The 24,151-nt window shown below is 41.4% G+C and overlaps 2 protein-coding genes across 6 annotated transcripts in view; both read right to left on the bottom strand.

Moving 5' to 3' along the window:
• The window catches only part of LOC123981564 (pro-neuregulin-3, membrane-bound isoform-like), a 580,451-nt gene that overhangs the window by 177,505 nt on the left and 378,795 nt on the right, over window positions 1-24,151 (bottom strand). The window lies entirely within an intron of this gene.
• LOC123981551 (3'-5' RNA helicase YTHDC2) overlaps window positions 1-24,151 on the bottom strand; it is a 35,987-nt gene that overhangs the window by 3,443 nt on the left and 8,393 nt on the right. The window contains exons 9-31 of one of the 3 annotated variants that reach the window (XM_046066455.1): window positions 23,859-24,015; window positions 23,598-23,705; window positions 23,350-23,477; window positions 21,039-21,174; window positions 19,512-19,638; window positions 19,081-19,146; window positions 17,846-18,024; window positions 17,573-17,669; window positions 17,346-17,433; window positions 16,439-16,519; window positions 16,263-16,345; window positions 15,849-15,954; window positions 15,021-15,140; window positions 14,591-14,863; window positions 13,485-13,611; window positions 12,604-12,809; window positions 11,890-12,079; window positions 10,104-10,192; window positions 9,442-9,561; window positions 8,724-8,866; window positions 5,556-5,730; window positions 5,103-5,312; window positions 4,797-4,979 (exon numbers count right to left, since the gene is read on the bottom strand). In XM_046066455.1, coding sequence (XP_045922411.1) covers window positions 4,797-4,979; window positions 5,103-5,312; window positions 5,556-5,730; window positions 8,724-8,866; window positions 9,442-9,561; window positions 10,104-10,192; window positions 11,890-12,079; window positions 12,604-12,809; window positions 13,485-13,611; window positions 14,591-14,863; window positions 15,021-15,140; window positions 15,849-15,954; window positions 16,263-16,345; window positions 16,439-16,519; window positions 17,346-17,433; window positions 17,573-17,669; window positions 17,846-18,024; window positions 19,081-19,146; window positions 19,512-19,638; window positions 21,039-21,174; window positions 23,350-23,477; window positions 23,598-23,705; window positions 23,859-24,015 — 3,192 coding nt within the window. Of the gene's footprint in view, window positions 1-4,796; window positions 4,980-5,102; window positions 5,313-5,555; window positions 5,731-7,403; window positions 7,460-8,723; window positions 8,867-9,441; window positions 9,562-10,103; window positions 10,193-11,889; window positions 12,080-12,603; window positions 12,810-13,484; window positions 13,612-14,590; window positions 14,864-15,020; window positions 15,141-15,848; window positions 15,955-16,262; window positions 16,346-16,438; window positions 16,520-17,345; window positions 17,434-17,572; window positions 17,670-17,845; window positions 18,025-19,080; window positions 19,147-19,511; window positions 19,639-21,038; window positions 21,175-23,349; window positions 23,478-23,597; window positions 23,706-23,858; window positions 24,016-24,151 lie in introns of those variants that run through there. The other 2 variants (XM_046066456.1, XM_046066457.1) reach the window with 2 other exon arrangements.

The raw sequence follows: 24,151 nt of genomic DNA, 5'->3' as shown, positions 1-24,151 counted from the left end.
CCTGAATGATTTGGAGGCTGTCTGCAGGGAGGAGTGGGCCAACATCCCTGCCGAAATGTGCACAAACCTTGTCACCAACTATAAAAACCGTTTGACATCTGTGCTGGCCAATAATGGCTTTTCTACAAAATATTAACATGCTGTTTGTCCAGGGGGTCAAATACTTGTTTTTCCTCATCAGATGGTTATCAATTTTTATAAATTCATATGATGTGATTTTCTGGAATTTTCTTTGGGATTCTGTCTTTCACTGTTAGAATGTACATATGATTAAAATTATAGATCGTTGCATTCTTTGTAAGTGGGCAAACCTGCAAAATCAGCAAGGGGTCAAATACTTATTTCCCCCACTGTATTTCACTGGTGTTTTCAGTGATATGCCTTTTTGTGATTAGGAATGATCAGAGAGAGCAACATCGGTCACCACAACCTTAGAAATGTCCAGACCCTTGGAGATGACCAAGACCAAAGTGTGCCTGTGTGTGGGCTCCGTCACATGTTGAGTCAGTCCATAATTATCAAGAACACAACACAGTTATTTAGTCCCTCTTCCCTGGGGGTTGTCAACATGGATGTTAAAATCACCAACAATAACTACACAGTCAAAGTCAATACAGATTATAGACAGCAGTTCACCAAAGTCATCAAAAAAGGTGGCACAATATTTAGTGGGCCTGTAGATATTTAGAAAAATAGCTTGAGAAGAAGAATTTAACATAAGAGCCACATATTCAGAAGAAGCAAAATTCCCATAAGACATCTTTTTGCATTGGAGGGAGTCATTAAACAAAATGGCAACTCCATTCCAACTCCACCTCCTCTCTTATGCACTCTAGCTTCATTCATAAACTGAAGTTGGGAGACCAAGTTTCAGTTAAAAACATGAAATGAAGATTGCGCGAGATTATAATCATTGATTAAAAATGTTTTTCCTGCCAAAGACCTGATGTTATGCTAAATTTAGTTTGTTATCTGCCCCACTTTTTGCAACAGGCTGTGGCTGACGAGAAATTGACGCTAAATTTGCAGCGTATGTTGAGTACTTCCTGTTTCTTAACTCATTCGCCTTTCTTTCTCTATTACTTATTAAGACAGGAACCGAGAAGCTTGCCCTGGCAAGAGTGCCATTTTCCCTGGAGGCAGTACACAACAGTTAGAGCTTGCTGTACACAATTAACTGTACGTTCTGTGCTTTTATCTGGTAATTTATCAAATTGGCTCAGACTTGATGAATTTAGCGCGGTATCTCTGTCTGTCCCATGTGCCTGTTTGGATTTTGCCTTCTTCGCTGTGGCTTTATGTTTTTGGACCTGCCCTCCTGTTCTGACTTGTACCTGCCTTCAACCTGAAGCATAGGCCAGTGTACCTTTTGATTTTTATTATTAAAACCATTTCACAGATCTGCTCTGCCTGTGTGTCTGCATTTAAGGGCCTATCCTAAGTGTGACAATGTGTCTTTGTTCCTGCAGCACAAATAATAAGTAAGTAAAGTTTATTTGTATGGCACCTTTCACAGATAAAAAAATCGAAGTGCTTCACAATAAAATGCGGTAAAATACAATAAGACAATTTAAATACTAATGGAAAACAGAACAACCAACCATAAAACCCCACGTCTAACTAAGAGCCTGCTTGAATCACAGAGTCTTCAGTTGCTTTTTAAAAGAATCGACAGAATTCACACATTGTAGAAAGGGAGGCGATGTATTCTACAGCCTAGGTGCCACTGCTTGGAATGATCGATCCCCTCTGGTTTTAAAATGAGTGGGGGAACCGCTAACAGACCCGATGACCTCAGACTACAGGTGGGAGTATGAAGCTGTATCAACTCAGATGTAGGGAGGAACCTGACCGTGCAGGGCTCTAAAAGTAAGGACCAGGATTTTAAACTGAATTCTATACTGGAACCCACTTCACTGGTAACCAGTGAAGTGATGCTAAAACAGGTGTGATGTGTGCGCTCTTGTTACTGGGAGTTAAAAGCCTTGCAGCGGAGTTCTGAACAGCCTGGAGACGGTAAAGGCTCCTTCTTGCTCAAACAAGTAAACGATGGCATCGTCTATCGACCCAACCCCAGTTGGCAGGCAGCGGAAAATCACGTCTTTTTGCCCTCCAAGGGAGCGTTTTCCTTGGAATGTGACGTCCCGTGAAAACTTTGAATAGGACCAAAACTGCGTATTCCTTGGAGTCAGTTGACATCATAATGTCACTAGAAACTTTAATTAATGCAGTTTCCATGAAATGCTTTTTATGGACACCAGACTGGAATTTGTCAAACAACTCATGATTCTCTAAGAAAAGGGTGAGTTGCTCTGCTACAACTTTTTCTAAGTTTGGATATTGGCCTGTAGCTCTTAAGCTAATGATACACAGAGCAACATTTAGAGCAATCGTGCAGGGCAACTTTGCGGTCAATGGTAATGAGTAAAGATTACTACCGTAATCCCCTTCCCCCACCCTCCCCGCACCGCCGCAATCCGTTCAAAACATAGTCGGACCTGCCACTAGCAAGATTGCCCAGCAACACTGCTCAAAAAGTTGCCCCGTGTATCATCAGCTTTATGCTGTAATGGATCCAAACTGGGCTTTTACAAAAACACTAGGAACGCATCTCTACAATACAGGGGCCAATAGAATCAAAAGCTCGTACAAATAGCACAGTAGGGAGAACATTCATAGGACAAGATGGGTTTCAATGTGTGTAGCGGAGAGGTGATGTCATGTAATCTCACAGATTTCAAAGAGGACCAAGAGTGAGCAGGAGACAGGTCACATGCAGAGTTCTGAGTAAGTGATGGTAAGAAGTTTGCCCTGACATCTTTGATCTTATTTACAAAGTAGTAAGGAGTTCATTGCAGTCAGACACAGTAGCTTGAGGGCCAGAATGAGAAACTATTGCATTAATGGTGTCCAACAAGATTTTGGAATTGTGCTTGTTCGAGGATATAAGATATTAGAGATATAAGATATTCGAGGATGTCGTTTAAGGTAACCCTTAGTTCTCTCAGATGAAGCCTCGAGTTTAAAAGATTTCCACAGATGTTCAACTTTTCTACAATTTCTCCTAAAGCTCTGGATTGTTTCATCTATCCAAGGACAAGGTTTTTTATGGGAGACAATGCTTGATTTCACTGGTTCCACTAAAATTGCTAAACACTGACTATTAAAAGACTGGATAAAAACACCTGCATCACTGCATCCCATCAGTGAACATGGGTCAAACAAGGCAGAGAACCTCTCAACAGCATGATGATTAATAATAATAATAATCGGCCTTTGGGCCCTAATTCTCAGGGGTGGAGGATCCAGAGGAAAGTTAATGTCAAAGAACACACAGCTATGATCACTCACATGAACATCTTCCACATGTGCATTTACTATAAGAAGACCAAGTGAGAAAACAAGGTCCAGGGTGTGACCCTTAATGTGTGTGGGTCCAGTAACATGCTGAGTAAAATTAAAAGAGTCTGTGAGAGATAGGAGATTCTGCAGCTGTGCTGCATGTGATGCCATCAATATGCAGGTTAAAATCCCCAATAATTAGGACCTTCTCTAGTTTGATGATAGACGATAAAAAGTCAGTAAAATCAGTAAGAAAGATGCCTGCAGGGCCAGGAGAATGGTAAAGTAACAGTAAAATGCATTAAAAGAACCAACTTTGAGCATCTGTGATTCAAAAGAGTTTATAGCTCTAATAAGGTCCCAGTAAAAGAGCAGCCGACAGGACAGAGCTCATTTAAGTGAACAAACTCATTTTCCCTTTGCCACATTTCATAAACATAAAATCCTTATTCTCACTGGTGAAAAGCTCGTTAGGATTAAAAGTTTTATCAGCATCGGAACGAGCATTGAGCAAGGCAACCCGGAACGATGACGGCAGGCCAGCATCCTCAATAGCTGATTGTGACGGAACTGACTGTAAACAGCTGACGCGGTCAGACAACACAGTAAGCATCGGTAGTGGCAGGTATGCATTCCCATAAGTGTGTCGGGACAGAAGAGTTTCTCGTCCGATGGGTAGAAACATCTAAGGGAGCTGTAGCTGGGGAGCATTTCCACCTGCATCCTGGAGGGAAACCGGCTGCAACAACCGGGTTTGTCCTCTGCGATAAGGCCTGAGCAACCCTGTCCAGGAAGGTCGCCTCATCTTGACCCGAGTGCCAGCTCTGCAGCCCCTTCTCCTCGGTCTCTTCTTGGGGTTACCAGGGCACCTGGTCATAAACAGGAGCCGGTACTCAGGTGAGGAGGGAGGACACACGACCGGGGGCGGAAAAGTTTATCTGATACTTTCCCAGCTTTCAAAGAGTCTTTCCATACACACTCGGATGTCCAACAACGAGCGTCGATCATAAGTCCGAGCAGCAGAGACACAATCATTAGACGATAGAGCTGATGAGATAATAAAACACACGAGTACAAACGTAGAAAGTTGACACAGATGCGATGCGGCAGCGGCCAAGCCAAACGCCATCTTCTTCTTCAAAGAGTTATTCAGGCTCTTGTTAATAATAATGCACATTCTGTGGGAACAAATTTCCCCTTGGTGACAATAAAACATATCTATCTATGAAATAAAAGCTTGTTAGTGCCGTGCAATTTATAGACATTTCTTATGTTTTTTCCTGTATTTCAGTTATTATTTCTTGTAATTATTTTAGTCATCAACTGTTCCCTAACCTGCTGGGAGCAGGGAACCACTGGGACTCAAACAATTCATGCAGCTGGTCTGTCATCGTGTAGCTGCTTGTATCATGAAGTGAAATAGCCTCTTGGTATGAAGCAGACTCAGATCTCACCTGTCCGTCCCTGCTGATCTGGACCTTCTTGTTGTCGTTCCATGGGTTGAGGATGTGTTGGGTGCACTGGAAGGGAAGACTCTCCTTGTGGATCCACTCTACACTGAAAACTCCTCCTAGTCCCATGAAGCCCCAGTCCTGGCAGCTCTCCCGACTGTTGACTGATGTCATGCGAGCATAGCCCTGTGAAAAAGACAAAATACACCAGAACCTTATTTATATTGCTTTTACAGTGGCACCAGTGTTCTGGCACATATAGTCCTACTTATGGTCATAGATTTGTTTTTCCGCCTGTCGCAGTGTTACCTGGAAGTGTCCAGAGCCCTGAACCGAGAAGATGAGGATGATGAGGTTGTCCTCCAGGAAGGCCTTGGTGAGTTTGGCTTCATTGCTTGGTGTGGTGGACCAGATACCTTTCTGCTGAGAAATGTCAATGTTCCTGATGTTGCTGCTCTTCATGATGAAGTAACGCACTGATGAAAAGGCCAGCTGTGGGGACACTGGCTTCGAGACCTGCTGGTAACAAAGGGAGGAAAACAACAGCATAGCTAAATTGACGAAAAAGTCTTTCACTTTAATTATTTATTTATGAGACAGTAAGTAGCTAAATGAAATATGTCAATCCCAAACACTGAAGGCTCTCAGGGGGACCTGCACCTGCGGCCCAAATGAGGAGCTTTATAGGACAGCCGACAAAGTAGTTAATGAAGTGGTACATTCAGAAATGTTCCATGAGGATCCTGGAAAGACAGTGAGTACCTTTCCTGAAGAGGAGGGACAGGGGCTGTCAGAGGGACTGTCCAAGCTCACAGAGCAGGAAGAATTACTGGAGGAGTGAAGGTCATCCGAGAGCTGATTTATGGGAACTGAGGCCTCATCTCTGCTGTGGGCTTTCATCTGAAGCAGGTCTGAGGCTGCAGGTATCCTGCAAGACCTGAGGGGAAGTGGTGAAATGGTACAGCAGTATGAGCATGAAGTGAAACATGAAAATATAACATGACTGATTATCCTAAATTCTCAAACACCAGCCTGGGCCATTATTTACCTCAGCTGCACAGAGAGTCAAGACTTTATTTCTATTTTAATTATATTTTATATTGTAGTAAGATGTCTTCCTGATTTCTGATCTGCTCCTGTTGATGCAAACATGTCCTCCGTGTTTACCTGTTGCCTTGATTCAATCAGCATCTGTTTACTTGAACAGCAGTAATTCCAGCAGTGGAACAACAGTCACATCAAACTCACAACAGAGTTTCTATTTTTGCCACAAATCCTGTTTTTATTCCCTTATTTATTCCTATCGCTTCAACTTTGCCATTCTTTTGAGTACTTTTAAGCCTCCATCAATGAAACTGAACACTTCTTGTTTCCATTGGTGCATCTTAGGTCTCTTGATTACATCCACTTTTCCCATTCATTGTGTATAGAGAGATGCATGGAAACAATGCGAGGAGAGATGAAATGAAGAAATATGTTTTATTTCAAGTGCCACATGAAGCAATGTTCGTTTGTGATGCGGGCAGCAGCTGATCACAGCTGGATCAGCTCTAAAAGCTGTAGAGACTTTTGCTGCAATTTGTCTGTCAAATAAGACACATGCCTCTGGTGTGAGAGACCCGGGTTAGATTCCTACTGTGTCCCTGTGTAAGAGACTTAACCCCTAGTTGCTCCAGTGGCATGCGACTGACATACATAGCAATTGTAAGTCGCTTTGGATAAAAGAGTCAGCTAAATATGTAAATGTAATGTCAATTAAACCCAACTTAAATGATGTAAAAAGTGGGGCACCATCTAGCTCAGTTGGTAGCAACCCTTGTACAAGTCCTTATCACAGCAGCCCCGGTCCAATTCCTTTGCTGCATGTCGTCCCCTCACTCTTCCCTCATTTCTTCCATCTTTCTCTATCCTATACACAATAGAGGCTAAAAATCCTTTTACGTTACGGCTTCGTTTGCACTCAAGATAACCATCTTGCGAACACCACGGATACCATGAGGACACTCAATATAAACAAGCAAGCAGCAAAAAACAGGGTTAAGAAGTACAAATGTGCTGACGATAGTGAGGAACTCAACACAAATTCTTTGGTCTCGTCATATACAGGGATGCACAGAAAGGAAATTTATGGCCGAAGACGAAACCGAACATAATGAATAACTTTCCCAAATACCGAACAAGGTTTTTTTTTTTTTAATTCTATTTATTTTGCCATTTTTTACCTTTGGATAAATTAAATAGTCAAAATGTGCTGTTTAAGAATGTTTAAGAAGTACTTTTGGGGATCAGCTGTGTACGTTGATAGATGATAGACATTTATTAGTCCTTTCGGAAATTCATAGTGTGTCATACAGCAAACATCAGACCAACAACATCAACAGACAAACAACCAGACAACACAAACATCACCTGAGTGCTATACAAGTTATACTGAGGTGCAGCTCCTGACACCCAGTTAACTCATGACAGTGACGTTACAACCCAAACTCATGGCAAACCAGAAGAACAACAAACGCACGTGTGCACATTTACAGCTGAGGACTGAAGCTTACTTTGGCTTCAACTCAACAATCAATCATGATTTCAGTTAAATGCTAAAGTTGCTGTTACCTTGTCTGTGGTCCGCTGGCAGAACACCGACTGCTTTCTGATCAGGTGCCGTCGTGCTGTTGGTAGGCCACATAAGTTTCGTTTTACGGTGGACAGACTGTGACATTACAGAGTTGTTGTTTTCTTTATCTTGAAATAATCCCATGCTTTGGACACTTTCTTCTTCGATCCTCGCTATTTTGTCTCTTCCTCAACTTTGCAAACAGCGCCATCATAAATCACCTCGTGTTCACAGCGTAAGCGCGATGTGCGACAGTAATAAATGTCCGTGCGAAACACTGTGCTGTATAGTTATATGGATTAAATGAAGCATCAATGCAAAGAATTTGCGTCAGTGCATTTTAGTAATTGATTTAATTGATGAATTGTTTCAGCACTAGTCACACGTGTATCCTCACACTAAATTCATGAAGTCCGACGCAATTTGATGTAGAATGTTGTATGTGGTTCTCGTATCGTGTAACATGAAGACTTCACAGCCTCTTCAGGTAGGACTCATACTGCAACACATGTCTTTGTAAAGAGACAAACTGACAGGATAAAGTCTCTAACCTGCCTGTCAGCTCGCTCTGGTCTGTTTCTTTTTTCTGCTATTTTCGGCCGATTAATTTCGGTGGCTCAACATTCGGTGCATCCCAACTCATACACACAGCGTTGGTGTCTCCAAAACTATTGGAAACAGAACCACTTCTACACCAGTCCCAAACTGTTCCTTGACTTGGCCAGCATGAAGACTGGACACTGGGCAGTGAGAGGCATTCCCTGCCCCACCCCATCATTGCCTGTAACAAGAACGTGGACCCTGCGACCCTGTGCCATGGCTACAGATGCCAGAAAGAAAGTCACAAGGCCGCAGGACCTGCCAACGCCACCACCAAGCTTACTGTAGAAATGCAAGGCCTGTGATGTAGCCCTCTGTGCCATCGCCCCCCCCCCAACCTATTGCCACTTTTTATTGTAAATAATTGTTTATAGATTTTACCTTTTATGTGTTATATATGCAGTAGGGTTGGGCCGATCGATGATGCCATCGTCCATCGGTGATGGCTGACCGACATCAAAATGTTTGCCTGCATCGTGATCGACATCGACCAAACCTAATTTGCAGTTTTGAGGAATCACACTCTGGGAATGCATGGACTGTAATGGAGCTCTCTGTCTAATTGTGTCTATAGAGTGGCAAAGCTTACCATTGGCATGGTAAACATGGTTTAATGTGGTATATGAAAGGCAAAATCAAACGTTTTCAAAAATAGCCAAAATAGACCTCCTAAATCATCACAATACATCACACTACAATGGAAATGTTTTTGAGACTACTTGTCATTGGTGGGTAGTTGGGGGCTCTTCTTGAAGTTCTTCACAGAAGCCTGGGGCCCCTCCTCTGATGACATGGGCCGGGGCCGCTGGCCAATCCCCGTGGGCTGCTGCAGTCCTGCCCCCTGCTCCTCGGCCGCAAGCACCTGTGGGACATCAGTTTGAGCTCCAGTCATTAAACTGTATGCTGGTGTCCATATTGCAAATGGATGATATTGCAAACAACAGAGCCAAAAACAATATATCCACATGTCAGTACACAAAGGATACAGATCAGACCACCCAAACCACCTCCACGGTGCTAAAGAAAAGAAGTGCATGTATTAAAGTGTAAATGTAGCATCATGGAAATATTGTGCAAACTTAAGCACATGGATGAAACAAGGCAGGGGACACAAACCACAACAGTGAAAGTCTCCTCAGCTGGTAACAAACATTGTTACCTATACAATACATTCAAAGATACATTCTCATGCCAAGTCCTAACATGAATTCAAACTCAAACCCCTACTTTTTACATTTGGCTGCATTTTAATATAATCTACATCAACAAATGAATGAAGTAAAATTATACACACGGCTGTAACAGAAGTGCACATAAAAATGCGTGTTCTACCCATTGTGATGGAGGTAGGTGTGAGGAAGAAGAGGACAACTCATCTGAAGCTGCAAAACAAAAACCAAGTGAAACTTAAGAGGAAGAAAAGACAGTATGACATACAGAAACCAGGGTCCGGATGATGGCCTCGTCTTGTTGAGACCAGGGCTTCGAAGGACAACGGATCCTCTTGATGAACAAATTTTGCCACTTCTGCCTCAGTTCAAACACCAGTCCTGCAGCCTGACAACAAGATGCACAACATGAGATAAAACTGCTTTTATGTAAGATAAGATTTAGTAAGAAATATCACAGAGGTAGTATGGAAACAAACACACGAGCAACAGAACAGAAATAAGTAACAAACAGTTAAACAAAGCGAGGGAAGGATAAGTGAGTCTTGAGTTTTTATTTACATTGATTTGGATCACCTTGAGTTGGGAGGTAAACTATTCTAAAAGCAGCAGTAAGGTCACTATATCTTGACAGTAGTGCACAGGACAGATTATGTAAAAGAAATCTGGATCCTCTTCCCAATGACTACTGTACAACCGTGACTATACAGTGAGGAAAATAAGTATTTGAACACCCTGCTATTTTGCAAGTTCTCCCACTTAGAAATCATGGAGGGGTCTGAAATTGTCATCGTAGGTGCATGTCCACTGTGAGAGACATAATCAAAAAAAAAATAATCCAGATATCACAATGTATGATTTTTTAACTATTTATTTGTATGATACAGCTGCAAATAAGTATTACAATACAATACAGTAATGTTCCCTCACCTCTACGTCCAATTGAAAGACGAGCCAGTCATCAATCCTCATTTCAGCTAGATCCTCTGTCTCACTGTCACTGATGTCATCCAGTGAGTCTGAAGGAGAGAACACAGTGGCAAAGACGTCTGTCATAAAACACGCATCAGGAAAGAGTGCTTTGTAAAATACCATGAAATCCAAAAGCTTAAATGGCTGGGCATACACTGCACAATTTTAGAAATCTTGTTGTTTAATTCCAGCTCAAACTGTACGAGTAAATCCTCTGACACGTAAAGCCAAAGCTAACAATTTACATGCCAACACTGTACAGTGCGATGGCCAGCAACTACCTGAGTGCTCACACCGTACATGTATAAATGGGCCTGTCACTCCCTGCGGACCGTTCAAGATATAGCCAATAGTCAAAGATTTGTTTGAAAACTCTGAGGCATTGCTTTTTTGCAGGGCAGCAAAGTGCTGCCATCATCATCTGTGTGCTGAAATGTCAAACAAATAAAAAAAAAAGAGTCACCGGTGTATTTGGACTAGGTGGCTGGGTAGATATGGACAGCATAGCATGGCAATTTTGCAGAAATAATTGGAGGTAAGCTACATTATTAACAACTTAATAGCTTGCGTTGTCATGGCACTTTCAGACGCTGTTCACCACCTTGTGCAGGTACGGTTAGAAAAAAAGACACTGGTGGTGGGGAATCCACTTGTGACTGCTTCAATTCAAACTTTCTATGGCTGACCAAAATTTCTGACGTGTCAAACATCTGATGGCCGCTTGAGAGAAGTTGATCGGTCCTCATCCCCTCTGACACTGAACAGCAAACAATGCCGGATGAAGCTGAAATTCGGCCTGACTCTAAAGTGAGTCGTGTAGCGCGTAAATTAGGTCAGAAACAGGCTCAAATTGTACAGTGTATGCCCAGCTTTACTTTCACCAACATGAAATATGTTGTGAAAAGTGATTTTAACAATAGTCGAGACTTGAGGAAATTGGGAGGTCCATTTTTCATTTCGGTTGGCCTGTCGGATGGTGTCATTACATCACTAGGAATGGAGGCAATGTTGGAAGACTAAAAGGGAAGGCAGACCCATCTTGATGGGAGAAAATGCTCAAGTATCTGGATTATACTGGGATGACCTGGTATACAGGCAGTTCAGTTATCAGAGTATGTTCAGCCTTCCTGGGAAAACTTATTCCCAGATGCTGGAACTCAGATTTAGGAGGAACACCACAGATTCACAGAACAGTGGAGCACCTTTACTCTTGCAGATTCTGGAGAGGTCATGGGAGTTTGCTCATCCAGTCTGCATCTGATATTTGGACTGGAGTAGGTTTGTGACCATGTCCCACAGGGTATTTTGTTGGCATTTCCACAATAGGGGGATGCTGCAGCTGATAACGGGGCTCATAGCATATTCTCTATATGTGTTTAGTTCTACCTGGGTTGTGCCTTGTCATTAATTAGCTTGTGGACAGAATCTCTATGTAGAGCTTTAGATGGAGAGCTTTTTGCAAATTATGTATTGAGTTCACGCAGTCTAGCTGTGTCAGACGAAGGGTTAGTCAAGGTCAAGGGGTCAGTATCATTAAGAATCATAGCAAATTGCATTCTGGCTAACAATCAAAGATAGTGCTGTGGACAAGGGTATTGGTCTTATAGACGGACATGTATTGCTAGAATGTTAAAAACGTGCATGAGATTTTACTAACAACATGCTTTTCAGTAAACAAAATGTGCATTGATGACTAACTTGGCTCACATAACTGTTACAGAACTTGTTTTGACTTTTCATTTACCAGTAGCTTTCTGTGCAGCAGGTTCTTGCAGAGCAGAGCTTGGTAGTTTGGCACAACCTCCAAATATGGCCACAGTGATTGGAGTCACCATGGAGCAACAGCGGACACTGGCCATCCTTTGGCCTCGGCTCATCTCATCGTAGATCAACCAGTCTGTGGGAAGGGCCTGGGCCGATTTGGCTGGGCCGTTCTAAACCACAAAAACACACACAGTCATCCAACGAAAACCCTTTGATTTGCACAGCTTCTGTTTTTCTAACTTCAGTCTTTACAAAGAATCTCTCAATAAGAGTAAGGATTTTATCATGGACTGCAAATTGAAGTGTTGTGTTTGCTTCCAGAAGTCATTTGCAAAAGCAACAGACACCAAACAAGCTGCTCAACCTATGTGACTTCGCCCACCTTTCTATCTCCATGTAGGAGGTGGACAAACACGTGTAACTTCCAAAAAGCTAAATAAAAGAAACAAATATGCTGAAATTTATATATTTGTGTCCTTTCCTCCTGCACAGAAAAATATTTTACAACATAGAGGTTCATAATATTTGTGATGAGTAGTCATGGGTGTAGAAATGGATCCTGTACTGCTGTAAAGGTCACCTGACCCCTCTGGGCACTGCTCAGCGGAGCGAAGGTGAGTTAAAGTCCTTTTTTGTTATAAGACCACAATGCAAGGACAGAATTACATATTACTGAAAAGATATGTTATCCTACCTCCTTGCACTGGGACTGGCTCAGGATAGATGTGGGATGGAAATGGACCTTCTTTTCCCTGTTACTAGAAAGCAGAGAGGTCTCCTGGTTGACATGGACCAGGTTTGGATACATGCCAGCCATCAGGGCTGCCTTCACCATGGCCCAGTTTTCAGAGTTCAGATTCACATCACGGATGTCACTGCCCCCACGGGCCCGCACAAAACCTGAGGGACAAACAGGCCACTTCAAATTCTACTCTTCAAACTATAAAAATTTGAATCAATTGTTTTGTCCCTGGTCCAAGTCTTCAACCGATACAGACTTCCATATTTGTATTTTTGTATGACAGGACTTTGATGAGAGATTCAATGACTTTGTTGCAGCATAGTTAATGTAATAATGACACCAAGAAAACCAAAAGGCCAATAATAGTTATAGGGCTGTCCCCAACTAAGGATTTACATAGTCGAATCAGAATCGTCAAGTCCTGCCTATAGTCGACAGATAGTCGAATCATGTGTGCGGCGATTGCTTTAATCTTGAGAAGTTGCAGAGCTGCAGTCTCTATTCATTCAACTTTATTTATTTATGCACTTTAAAAACATTTATTGGAAGTTTTATTCTTTTTACATGTTTATTTACAGCATTAAACATTGAAATGTATATTGTAATAGGCTGTATATTAACTTATTGGGAGAAAACTGGTAGTTCTATGTAAAATCAGACGTTGAGCACCCCCATATCGCTGATTAGACTGTGAGATTGACAGTCGAATCAGGCTCTGCCCATCGAAGCATCGAATCTTCGACTATTGGGGGTCAGCCCTAAATAGTTAACAGGCAGTTTGGTGATGTTGGGTCATACCCCACACAATATAAAGGAACGAACGTGGTACTGACCAATAGCACGAAGCTGTCCCAGCAGCTGTGTCCTCATGCCAAGAATCATGTCCATGGTGGCCTGGGACAGGAAATTCTTCTCACAGAAGGACCTCTCCCAACCATCACTGCGGGCCTTCTGCCATGCCTGAACCACACAGGACAAACATTAAGGAAAACATCCTATGCTAACTTTGAACTAGGGCTTAGGAATGTGGCTGCATATCTGTAATATGATAAACTGTCACACATTACATTGATAAACAATAAAATGATACCTACATTATCTGAAATTCTCTGCTAACTTGCAAACAGTTACAAAGAGACATGTCATAAAATGCTACGCGGGTCCACCATGAAAAAGGGATGAGAATACTACAGTTGTCAGTGTCAGCAGAAAATTGGTGCGCCTTAAAAAACAAGAACAACTTCTATTGTTTTAACTTCATACATATCTTAATTAATAAAATTATTATTATCATTTATCTGTAAATAAGTAGTCTCTATTAGGGCTGACCCAGAATAGTTTCAATGCTTTGATTCAAACTGACAACAAACAAAAATCTGTCAGTGTTTTCCACAAGCTTCAGCATATTTTCATGACCTTGTGATAACAAGTGCTTCACTAAAAATATGCTCTGTGTGGGAAGCACACTCCCTCATACACATCAAATATGATAACAGATTATTTCAGGCACACTGGGTCAATGAAAATTTCCAGCAGCAAACTTGCAGTAAAATGCTGGCAGCAGTCTAATCACAGTAAACCATTTCAGCTTCCATAACCACAGCTCTTTCTGGTGGTTAGAATAAGCATTGCTACAGGTTTCCACACATGGTGATTAGAGGCGTTACAAAGTAGCGCTGCCTGATTCCCTATGTCATGAAGGGGCGATCACACACCAACCAAGTGCAGAGCAGGGACACAACATCTGCTGTCATTTTAGATGGCTTACACATGTTTTTCTTCTTTCCTAACTAGTTAATCATTTTATGACTTCTTCAATAAATTGTCACCACTTGGGGTCCTAATACCTAGGACGGGAGCATCCACTTCCATCTCCCCTCAAATCAAGCACTTCCTACATTCATCCCAAAATACACATCTGATATGGACCCCCGCCTACCTGGAAGACTCTAAGCAGGGCCATGTGGTCGCTGAAGGAGCTGGAAGTGAAACGTTTGCGGCAGTGTAGAGCAGCTCTTTTCTGAGAGCCCTGGGCGGGAAGGACAAAGGGGTCACGATAGGCCAGTGTACAGGCAATGGTTAGAATGGGGTCCAGACACTTTAGCACCACAGCGCAGAGCACCATCTTGCCCAGGTGGGGCTCCACAGGTAGATCAGCCAGGTGGTAGCCCAGATCAGTCAGGTCTTCATTCTGGTCCATAGCATCTATTGTCTGAAGAGAAAAGTGGAGGGAGTCAATCCTAACTCAATGACTTAATGCTGGAATACTGTAAGTGGATGTGTAGGCTTGTCTGTGTGTGTGTGTAGTGGCTTGTGTCAGAGATCAGAATTAAGTGAGGTATATAGTAGTATTTGTTGGCACTTGTTACCTTTAGCATCTGCACAGCGTTCCTGATGACATGTGCAGGAGGAGGCTGTGGAGCTTTGGACAAGAACTCTGCTACCGGACAGGATGAAGGAGCCAGAAGTTTGGTCTGGAGACACAGTTCCTTAGACACAACATGAGACATTATCACTGCTGCAGGCTATTACTAAGGTTACTGCATAATGCCACACAAGTAGTGCTGTGTCTGTGCTCATCAAGATTTACTCAATTCTACTATCAATTCTAAAAATACATACTAATCAGACAGTGATAGCAGCCATTGCTCTCTCTCTATATGACACTTTAGGCTATATTTTACTGTGGTTGGTTCATGTAGGTGGAGAAGCGCAAACTGCAAAAGAGCTGGGGGAAGTGGAATATAAATCAGAGGGTGCAGTGATTATTAAATACACTCTCAGTCAATCACACCACTGTTCTCATAACATTACAAAGTGAAACGGAGTTAAATCAGAGGCGTGTTGTTCTTGTGTTCTACTCTTAGAGATGCCAGTCAGTAACCAGAATGAGTATGTAGTGTAGTAGTACACATGAGTATGTAAACTCGGTATGTGGGTAAAACAGAAAACATATTTGTAGACCTGTTACTTTATATGCAAGATAGAAAACACATCTGTGAATTTTATTTTGACTATATTAGGTTAATATGATTTTTTAGGTTATTATTATTGTGTTAAACAAGTTCCAGGGAATGTCTACTATAGTAGATAAAAAAAATACAGACGTCATTCATCACCATCCGGGGTAACCTGTAAAGTCAGTGTTAATAAAAAAAAATAAGAAAAAAAAGGTGTGTGTTTGTTTGTGTCGCTACCTGCAGTGGCATCCGCAGCAGCTGTGGAACCTGGAATTCCAGCATGTTTTTAAACCTGAGTCGACTGAAGAGGTGGAAGCAAATCCCTGGTCTGCAGCGCCCAGCTCTGTGGACACGTCACACGTTCAGTAGATTCTTCAGATAATTCAAACGTAGCTTTATATCAGTGGATAAAAACTAATATTAAAAGCAACAGCTTTCACATTTAGTCACAAGCGTAGAATATCTGGTGAGATGTAAGACTGAACATTTTTTGAGGCGATCAAAAAGTCAGAATATGGACAATTGTTGGGCTTCTGTAAATAACATCATAGAGTACAGTCTAGACCTGCTCTTTTATGAAAAGCGCTCTGAGATAACTGTTATATAAATAAGTGCTATATAAATAAAATTGAATTGAATGGTTAATGTTACCTTCCCTTCCTTTGCAGAGCGCTGGCTTTCGAGATCCAAACTGTCTTTAACATGGACACATGACTGAGGGTATCAAAGGACTTCTACAAAAGGAAAAGACATGTATAAGTTATTACTGAACACAATTGTTGGACTTCATGTTACTTTTCCATCCAACTCATCCGGGGTAACTGTACCTCTTTGACCTTTCCTGAATCAATGACGAAGACCACATCGTTGATGGTGATGCTCGTCTCAGCAATGTTAGTAGAAAGAATCTGAAAGGGAAAAATGACCAGTTAAAATCTAGTTTGATGGTCAGTGAATTTCCTTCAAAGTTCCTGTAAAAAACATTTCATAGGGCTGGAAAAGTAGTGTACAGTAGCTAGCTGTGTGCAGCTTAGAGGACTCGTGTTGATGCTGGGAAAAAGGACAGTTAACCAGTTAGGAATCTCGTCAATCAGACCATCACCTGATACATCTTGAAGCCACCTACAAGTCACTGGTGAAGCAACAGGTGGCCAGCACAAAGACTGGTCCTGTATCCTTGTCACAGACTGGAAACTGTTCCAGGAGGACTATGGGGGTGTCAACTGACTACATCTGTTTCTGGGAGGAACACCATTGTACCCCCCCAAAAAGGTCTGTTGCTTCTAAAAACAATAAAGCGTGGATTAATAAAGAGATCAAGGGCTTTACAGAAAGCCTACTGTCACTTAGCTTGGAGACGTTATTGCAGTGCATTAGTTCAAGTACGACACTGTGTAATAGTTGCGTGTACTGCCATTGCCTGTAATTTTGAGCTGAACTGCTCTTGTATAGTTTCTATTTTATTCTATGCCTATTTTATATATACCTTTTTTTAATAGTTTCTCTATTTATCGTTACTAATTTCTGTCCTGTGCTTGCTGTAACACTCGAAGTTCCCCTATGGGGAATCAATAAAAGATTACATTGCTAGTGTGTGTTTCCCTTAAATAGCAAAAACATATTTTGAGAAATAAAACTTTTCTAAATATACCTAAGTAAAGCTTTGCTGAAAGTCATTATGAGTGCAGTGGATTGAGATGACACATTAAAAAGTCAGTGACATCAGAGACTCACTATCTTCCTGACACCAGGTGGAGAGGTCTTCATGGCTTTCTTCTGATCCAGAGTCTGCATGTCTGAATGTAGAGTGAACACCTGGTACCTGAGAGACACAATGACTTTAAATGAATATAACCTTTGCTTGAGTGCTCATCATAGTAAAAACATAATTATAAATGCCACACTTTTGTTTTTGCCCCATTCATCATGAACTGAACTCAAAAATCTAAGATACACTTCACCTCTCAGAGTGGGTGGAGAATCTCTTATCGTCGTACAAGATGCGGTCCCTGAGTGCCACTATCTCATCGTATCCAGGAAGAAAAATCAGGACAGCACCTGGAGACCAACAGATTAAGGTTCACTTTGTAATAATACTGAAATATCATGAATATTCACTGAAATCTGCCTGTGATTCATAGCCATGGTTTCTAGACAATCTTCTGTTTCTGTAGCCATGAAATACACTGTTCAATAAGCAGTTGTGTTTTTAAAATCCAAGTGCTGAGGCTCACCATCACTGCTGGTGGAGCAGATGTTGTGCAGCAGATCCATGATGAGGTCCAGGTCCACATACTCATCATCAAAGCTGTGGTGGTACAGTTTGAGCAGCTCCTGCTCTTCAGCGCTCAGCTCTACACCACCACACTGCACCAGAGTGGACTCACCTAGACTGCTCACGTCTCCCAAAGGGCTGCACAGTCACAGGAATGTAGGTGTAAGCTGATCAGAAGTCCAAGAAATTTATCAGTTTGTAAACCTTCTACAGTATTTCAATGTGGACAAACCTTCACTCATGTTTCTTTAGAGTCTGTACAAAACATATTGTTGGTGGGGAGGTAGTTTTAAAATGACAGAAAAAGGAAAATTCAAATCCAATTCCAAATTTGGGGAAAACATAAGAGAATCACGCCTCTCTTCACTAAACCTTCCACGCACTTTTTGTTGACACGAGAGTCAATGAGAGTGAATAAATGGTTAATAATGCTGCCTCTTTTTAGCAAAAAACACAAACAGATAACTCGCTCTTTGATCCCTCCCGAACAACCATTTTCATACAGTCCCTCACAATCAGCGTTTGGTATTTTTATTTTCATTTAAGTAAATTTAGTGGTAATTTTTTATTAAGATATACAGTACTTTGATTATTCGTGTGTATGTATGTTTAAACCTAGAGGGGGTTTTTCCTCTGAGGTCCACTCCTTGATTCAGGTCAGGCTGACTGGCAGTGTAATTGCCATCAGGAGAGAAAGGGAGGATCAGAATCAGTTTTCTGTTTAAACAAAGTTGTACATAAAATCATCAGGGTGCTACTCGTATTTATGAATGTAAATGTAAATGCTCCGTATTTGTATAGCGCCTTTCTAGTCTTTTCGACCACTCAAAGTGCTTTTATACTACATCGGCTTTCACTCACATTCATTCACTGAGCCTAAGTGCTCAAACAGAAACTAACATTCACACACATTCATACACTGGCGGAACAGCCGCCAGGGGTTCAGTATCTTGCCCAAGGACACTTCGTCACGCAGTCTGGAGGAGCCAGGGATTGAACCGCCGACCTTCCAATTAAACCCGCTCTACCTCCTGAGACACAGCCGATCCGCTTATGACTCTTTTGTGTAGAGCAAGAGCTACCATTCAGACTCAAAAATGTTAAAACACTAACAGAAACTCAGAATGAGCTAAATATGGGTTTAAGAGATGTGTGTTTCAGTTCACATTAATGTTTTGAACACGTTACACTTACATGGAGGATTTGAGGAGATCCATAGCATCTGTCTGCTGGAAGTCTTTGGCAAAGTCTAAGGCTGTCCTGAAATGAGATGAAAACACAGTTGTTCAATGCGTTCAAAGCATCTAATATAACTAAGTACGGTCTAGACCTGCTGTAACTGAAAATTGAACTGAGATAACTTCTGTTATTATTTGTTGCAATACTTAAAACGTTGAATTGAATTTAAATGTGCCCTAGAGCTTGAGATTAAAGTTTGCAGTTCGTGCAGCTACATTATCTGTCATATAGGAAGACGTACAAAATTCTGTAATATTACAGGCCTTCTACATATCCAGGGACAATGAAAGGAACAAAAATGGTAGTGAATTACAGTTAACTTTTTAATTCACTGTACTGTAATGGAGCGTCATCAGCTTGGTATTACAACATGATCGATGTCCTACCATCCATTGCATGCCTTCACGTTGATGTCAGCCCCCATGTTGAGCAGCTGCTCCATCTGTGTGAGGAAACCTCGACCTGCTGCCACCATCAGAGGCGTGGCCCCTGTCTCACTGTGCCTGTAGTCCACTAGGTAAAAGAATACAGCAATTCATTTTCCACAACCACTTTTTATGTTCAGAAAAGCAAAGGGCCACCCCTAAAATAAAATATTAAGGAACAGTTTGACATTTTGGGGAATACACCTGTTTGCAGAGAGTAACATAAGAAGATCAATATCACTCTCATGTCTGTACAGGTAATATGAAGCTAGAACCAGGAGACTAGCTTACCATAAAGACTGGAAGCTGGGGGAAACAGCTAGTCTGGCTCTGTCATAAGTTAAAAAATATACATACTAACACCTCTGAAGTTTACTATTCAACACATATAACACACTGTCTCTAGTTAGTTTAGTTTGTACAAAAGCCAAAAGTGTAAAAACAACAAGTTGTTGTTTTGTGGCGAGTTATGTGCAACTAGCAGTTAAAAGTATGGGAAATATGGATAAAATCCTTGTGTTTTGTAATATGTAATTTTACGTCCAGCTGGGCCTTCTTACGTCTCTTTCTCAGCAGTGGGATCCTCCAGGGTGTCCTACTGTAAAACCCCTTTGACGGAGTTGGCGATGGATGCTGCGAGTTGAAACGGTTGTACTTTCTACATTTATCATTACTATTATTTTATTATTATGTCATTCTACAATATAGGGCTGCATACTGTGTAGCTTGTGTCGGAAGGTCATCTTGAATCTGTTTAGCAGATTTCCTTTCTCTACCATTTAAACATCATTTGCTGAAATCTTTGATCAACTTTTCTCTTGCAATTGGCTATATTACCACTGGCCTTAAACTTCTTTGTACACGGTGGACACAGGAACATCAAGTTCTCCAGAGACTAACTTGTAGCCTTGAAATTGTCCATGTCTGAGTACAATCTTCTGTTGTCTGAACTCCACAGACAACTCGCTTATTTTTCTTCCCCCCCCCTTCTCCATGTAGTACACACAGTGACACAAAACAGCACAATAGGTCCTTTGCTTCATATAAACTGGTTTGATGCATGAATATTAGATTGTAGGCACCTTTGACTCACAACAGGTGAATTCAATGTGAATCACCTGCTTGAAATCTGATTATTGCAACGTCGTAGTTGCAAATTATTCTAAGTTCTAAAAAGGTGGCAATAATATTGTCCATGTCATTTTTGGATTTCTGCGTGGAAAAAGCTAGGATTCAGAATTTTTAAAGTCTTTTTTCCCCCTGTGAACCAAATAAATACACATTTGAAAGAAATGCAAGTGTACCAATATTTTCAGCCACAACTGTCTATCTACAGTACATCGTCATATTGATGAATGAAATCATAGATATTCTCCAGCACATGGGATTTTGTGTTTAAAGGCCACATTTTAAGATTTGTGTACAACATCTCAAGAAACAAAATCATGTAATTACTCCAGAAAAAGATTAAGAATAAGAGAGTCATACCGTTAACGCCTTCATAGAGGATGAGGTTGAAGATCTGAATGAAAGCATCCTGGTCTTCATAGAGGAAAATGTTGGAAATGCAGGAGTCCATCTCCTTCACCAGCCACGGCTCCAGCTGTTCTGTGCCATCCTCATTCTGTGACACAAAATCAAACAGTGACTCAGCCTGGTCACTGCTGGTGTATGTTTAACAGAATGTCTAAGCACCAGAGGCTGGCACTATAATGTAAGTACAATCATCCCTAGCTGCTTGAAGGCAGCAGTATACTCCATCAGAACTGCAGGTTGGTCAATAAGAAATTATAATAAATTTAATCAATATCAATGACTTCGATGTATCATGCAGATATGCATAGACACATTTTTAAATGTATGTGCAATCATTTACGGGACATTTCATAAAAAAAAAAATCACATAAATGACACAAAATACAGATGTATAGTTTTCTCTGTTCATTTGGCTTATGTGTTATGAAATAAATGCTTATAATGCTAGGGAAAACACCCATTTTTATAAATTGCATCCATATTTTGGTAAATTCCACAATATTTCGCAGTTTATAAACTATTCCATTTTTATTATCAGATCCCCGCAATTCCATCCATGTTTTCCAGCACGCAGAAATCATAGGGATCTCGTAATGTTTCCAGCACCTTGTTCAATCAATGCCACAAATACTACAGGCTGTTCTGGGGACAAACAGGGATCCTACCCATAAAAAAGGCGCGCCTAATTAAGTGGCCACTGAGTGTAGATGTAACGATACATCTATTACAAATGAATATGTTAAAATATGAATAATAATGATGGAAGAGAGTAGTGCGGTCTGCCACGTCCTGTATATGAGGTCTTTTGACTTTCTCAAAGTCAAATATCTGATGAATATGCTCTGGCTGCTTTCTCAGGTATTTGACGCAGTCACATTATTCAAACTGATTCAAACTAACAATTTACAGAGGAAAGGAAGGCTTCTGTCACCCTTAATGACATGAGAGACTGTAAAATACAAACTGCTTATTTAACAGAGTTCACCAGAGCCAAGGAAATCATTTACGCTCATCTCTTCTTCAGTCTTCATCTTCTGACTTTACAACAAACTACAAGGGGAAAAAAACCTCATCAAGTTTTCATCAGCAGCAGGGCTGAAACAGTAGAGCCAGCCAGATGAGATGATTTCATCTGATCAGGAGATACTTCACACGGTTGTCAACTCAGCTGTATTTATTGAGATAAGCCTATATTTTCTTCAAGCGTGTAGGTTTCGTTTCATCGTTGGAGGGGACACATTAAGCGGGGTGGTGGTCCGTGCCCATAAAACTTTAAGCATTAAACACTTAAAACACAACATTTCCTGTATTCTGGTTTATTCTGGGCTTGATATAGTCTTCCCTCCTCTTTTGTGTCCAGAATAAAGTTACGAGAATTAAGTTTTAATTTGACAATGCTGTGCATTAGCCCACGTTATTGCTCTACTGATATGGTAGTATCCTTTCAGACTGGGTTGGGGACAGTTCTGGATGAGAAAAGTGCGCTGCTCCTCATACACTTTTGTGGGAATCATCCTGAATCAAAGAGACAGTCGCACACAGAGAAAAGGTGTCTCTGAAGGGGGGGGGGGGGATTCAGAGCTAGCGTTCAGAGGAAAGTTGCCACACTGCAGTCCAAACTTCTTTAATGTCGAAGATTACGTTGCAGCCATTGGCGGTTTTGTTGAGTTTTTATTTTGTTTCTGTCAAGTTTGAATAAAGTGTGTTTACAGAAGATGTGCAAGGTAAAATTATTATTTTTCCTCAATGCAGTCTGTTTGGCCGGAGCGCCCATATGTTTTGGTCCGAGATGTTGGTGCTATAGTGTCGGCTTTTATTGTCAGTGAATTTCACATCAGCTCCTTTAAAAGAAATCTTCAAGAATATTTTCCATAGACATAAAATGATCTATTTTCTAAAATGGCCTCTTGCAGTGTCAGAGAAATTTAAGCCCTGCAGTGAGTGCCTTACATAGTAAATGCGGAGTGATAACAAACACAGCCAGTACTTCCTGCAGTGTTTTAGTATGCTGGCTCCACTAATGAAAGAAGAAATAATTAAATTTATATGAAATACAATATTATGTAGGCTTCAGGGAAAACAGCATCAGATGGCAAAGGCCACATAACCGCCATCTCGTAACTACATTAACAACTAGATCAGGAACACTGGACTTGACCAGACCCACCAGAGCAGTGCAGAGAGTGGCTTGCATATTGTTTGTGTGTATTGTTTGTGTGTGTGCACGCATCTGCTGGTTTACCAGCTTGTTGAAGCTGCTTACCCCTCTGTCCAGGGAGCTGCTGTCCTGGAGGAAACGTGGGGCAGACACAGGGGTTCTCTGTTCCTCCTCAACAGAATTGTTCTCCACTGCCTTACACCACTCCGTCAAACGTTTCTGCTTCTTCTCCTCTGAGAACCAGAGCATGTGATACACACAGAGAACATTAAGACAAAGCCTGATAGAAGGCTGTGATGCCTTGTTTTTCCATTCAGTCTGACTCAGTGGACCAATTAATAAAAGCTTCATACTTCTCTGTGTTTCTTCTTTGTATTTCCTCATGTCCTTATTGTTAAAGCCCGTCAGCCTCAGAATATCCTCCAGAAAGAGCTCCTTCACTTCAAACTGTCTTCCTTTGACTACAAACATTTTTAAAAAATATATAAGAAAAAGATAAATATGCCTACATCGTTAACAAGTCTCCCCCATAAGCAGCACACCTGTTGCTGTAAAAACAGAATTGCGTGTGGAATGAGCATTCATTTAATGAACACAGAGCTAGTAGGACTTACGGTGGATAACAGGGCAAGAGCCAAAGTACTGAAGGAACAGGTCTATATCCAGCGCTGCACTGGCAAGAATCAGTTTCAGTGTGGGGATCTTCTGAAGCACATCCCGCATCTTAGTGAGCAGGAAGTCAGTCAGACCATCACGCTCATGTACCTCGTCCTGTTAAAGCACAGCAAGTCACTTAACATGTTTTCTCAGTGAGTTCAAAAGAAAAGTCAAACTGGGAGCTGATAAAGGTTTGAGGTGAAACACCCCCCCCCCCCCGCCCTCCCAGGGATTTAAGTTTTATCTTTCC

Source organism: Micropterus dolomieu, linkage group LG13, assembly GCF_021292245.1.
Source record: "Micropterus dolomieu isolate WLL.071019.BEF.003 ecotype Adirondacks linkage group LG13, ASM2129224v1, whole genome shotgun sequence".
Lineage (NCBI taxonomy): Eukaryota > Metazoa > Chordata > Actinopteri > Centrarchiformes > Centrarchidae > Micropterus > Micropterus dolomieu.
The sequence above is the reverse complement of the archived record's forward strand: the minus strand, read 5'-3'. Positions and strand labels throughout refer to the sequence as shown.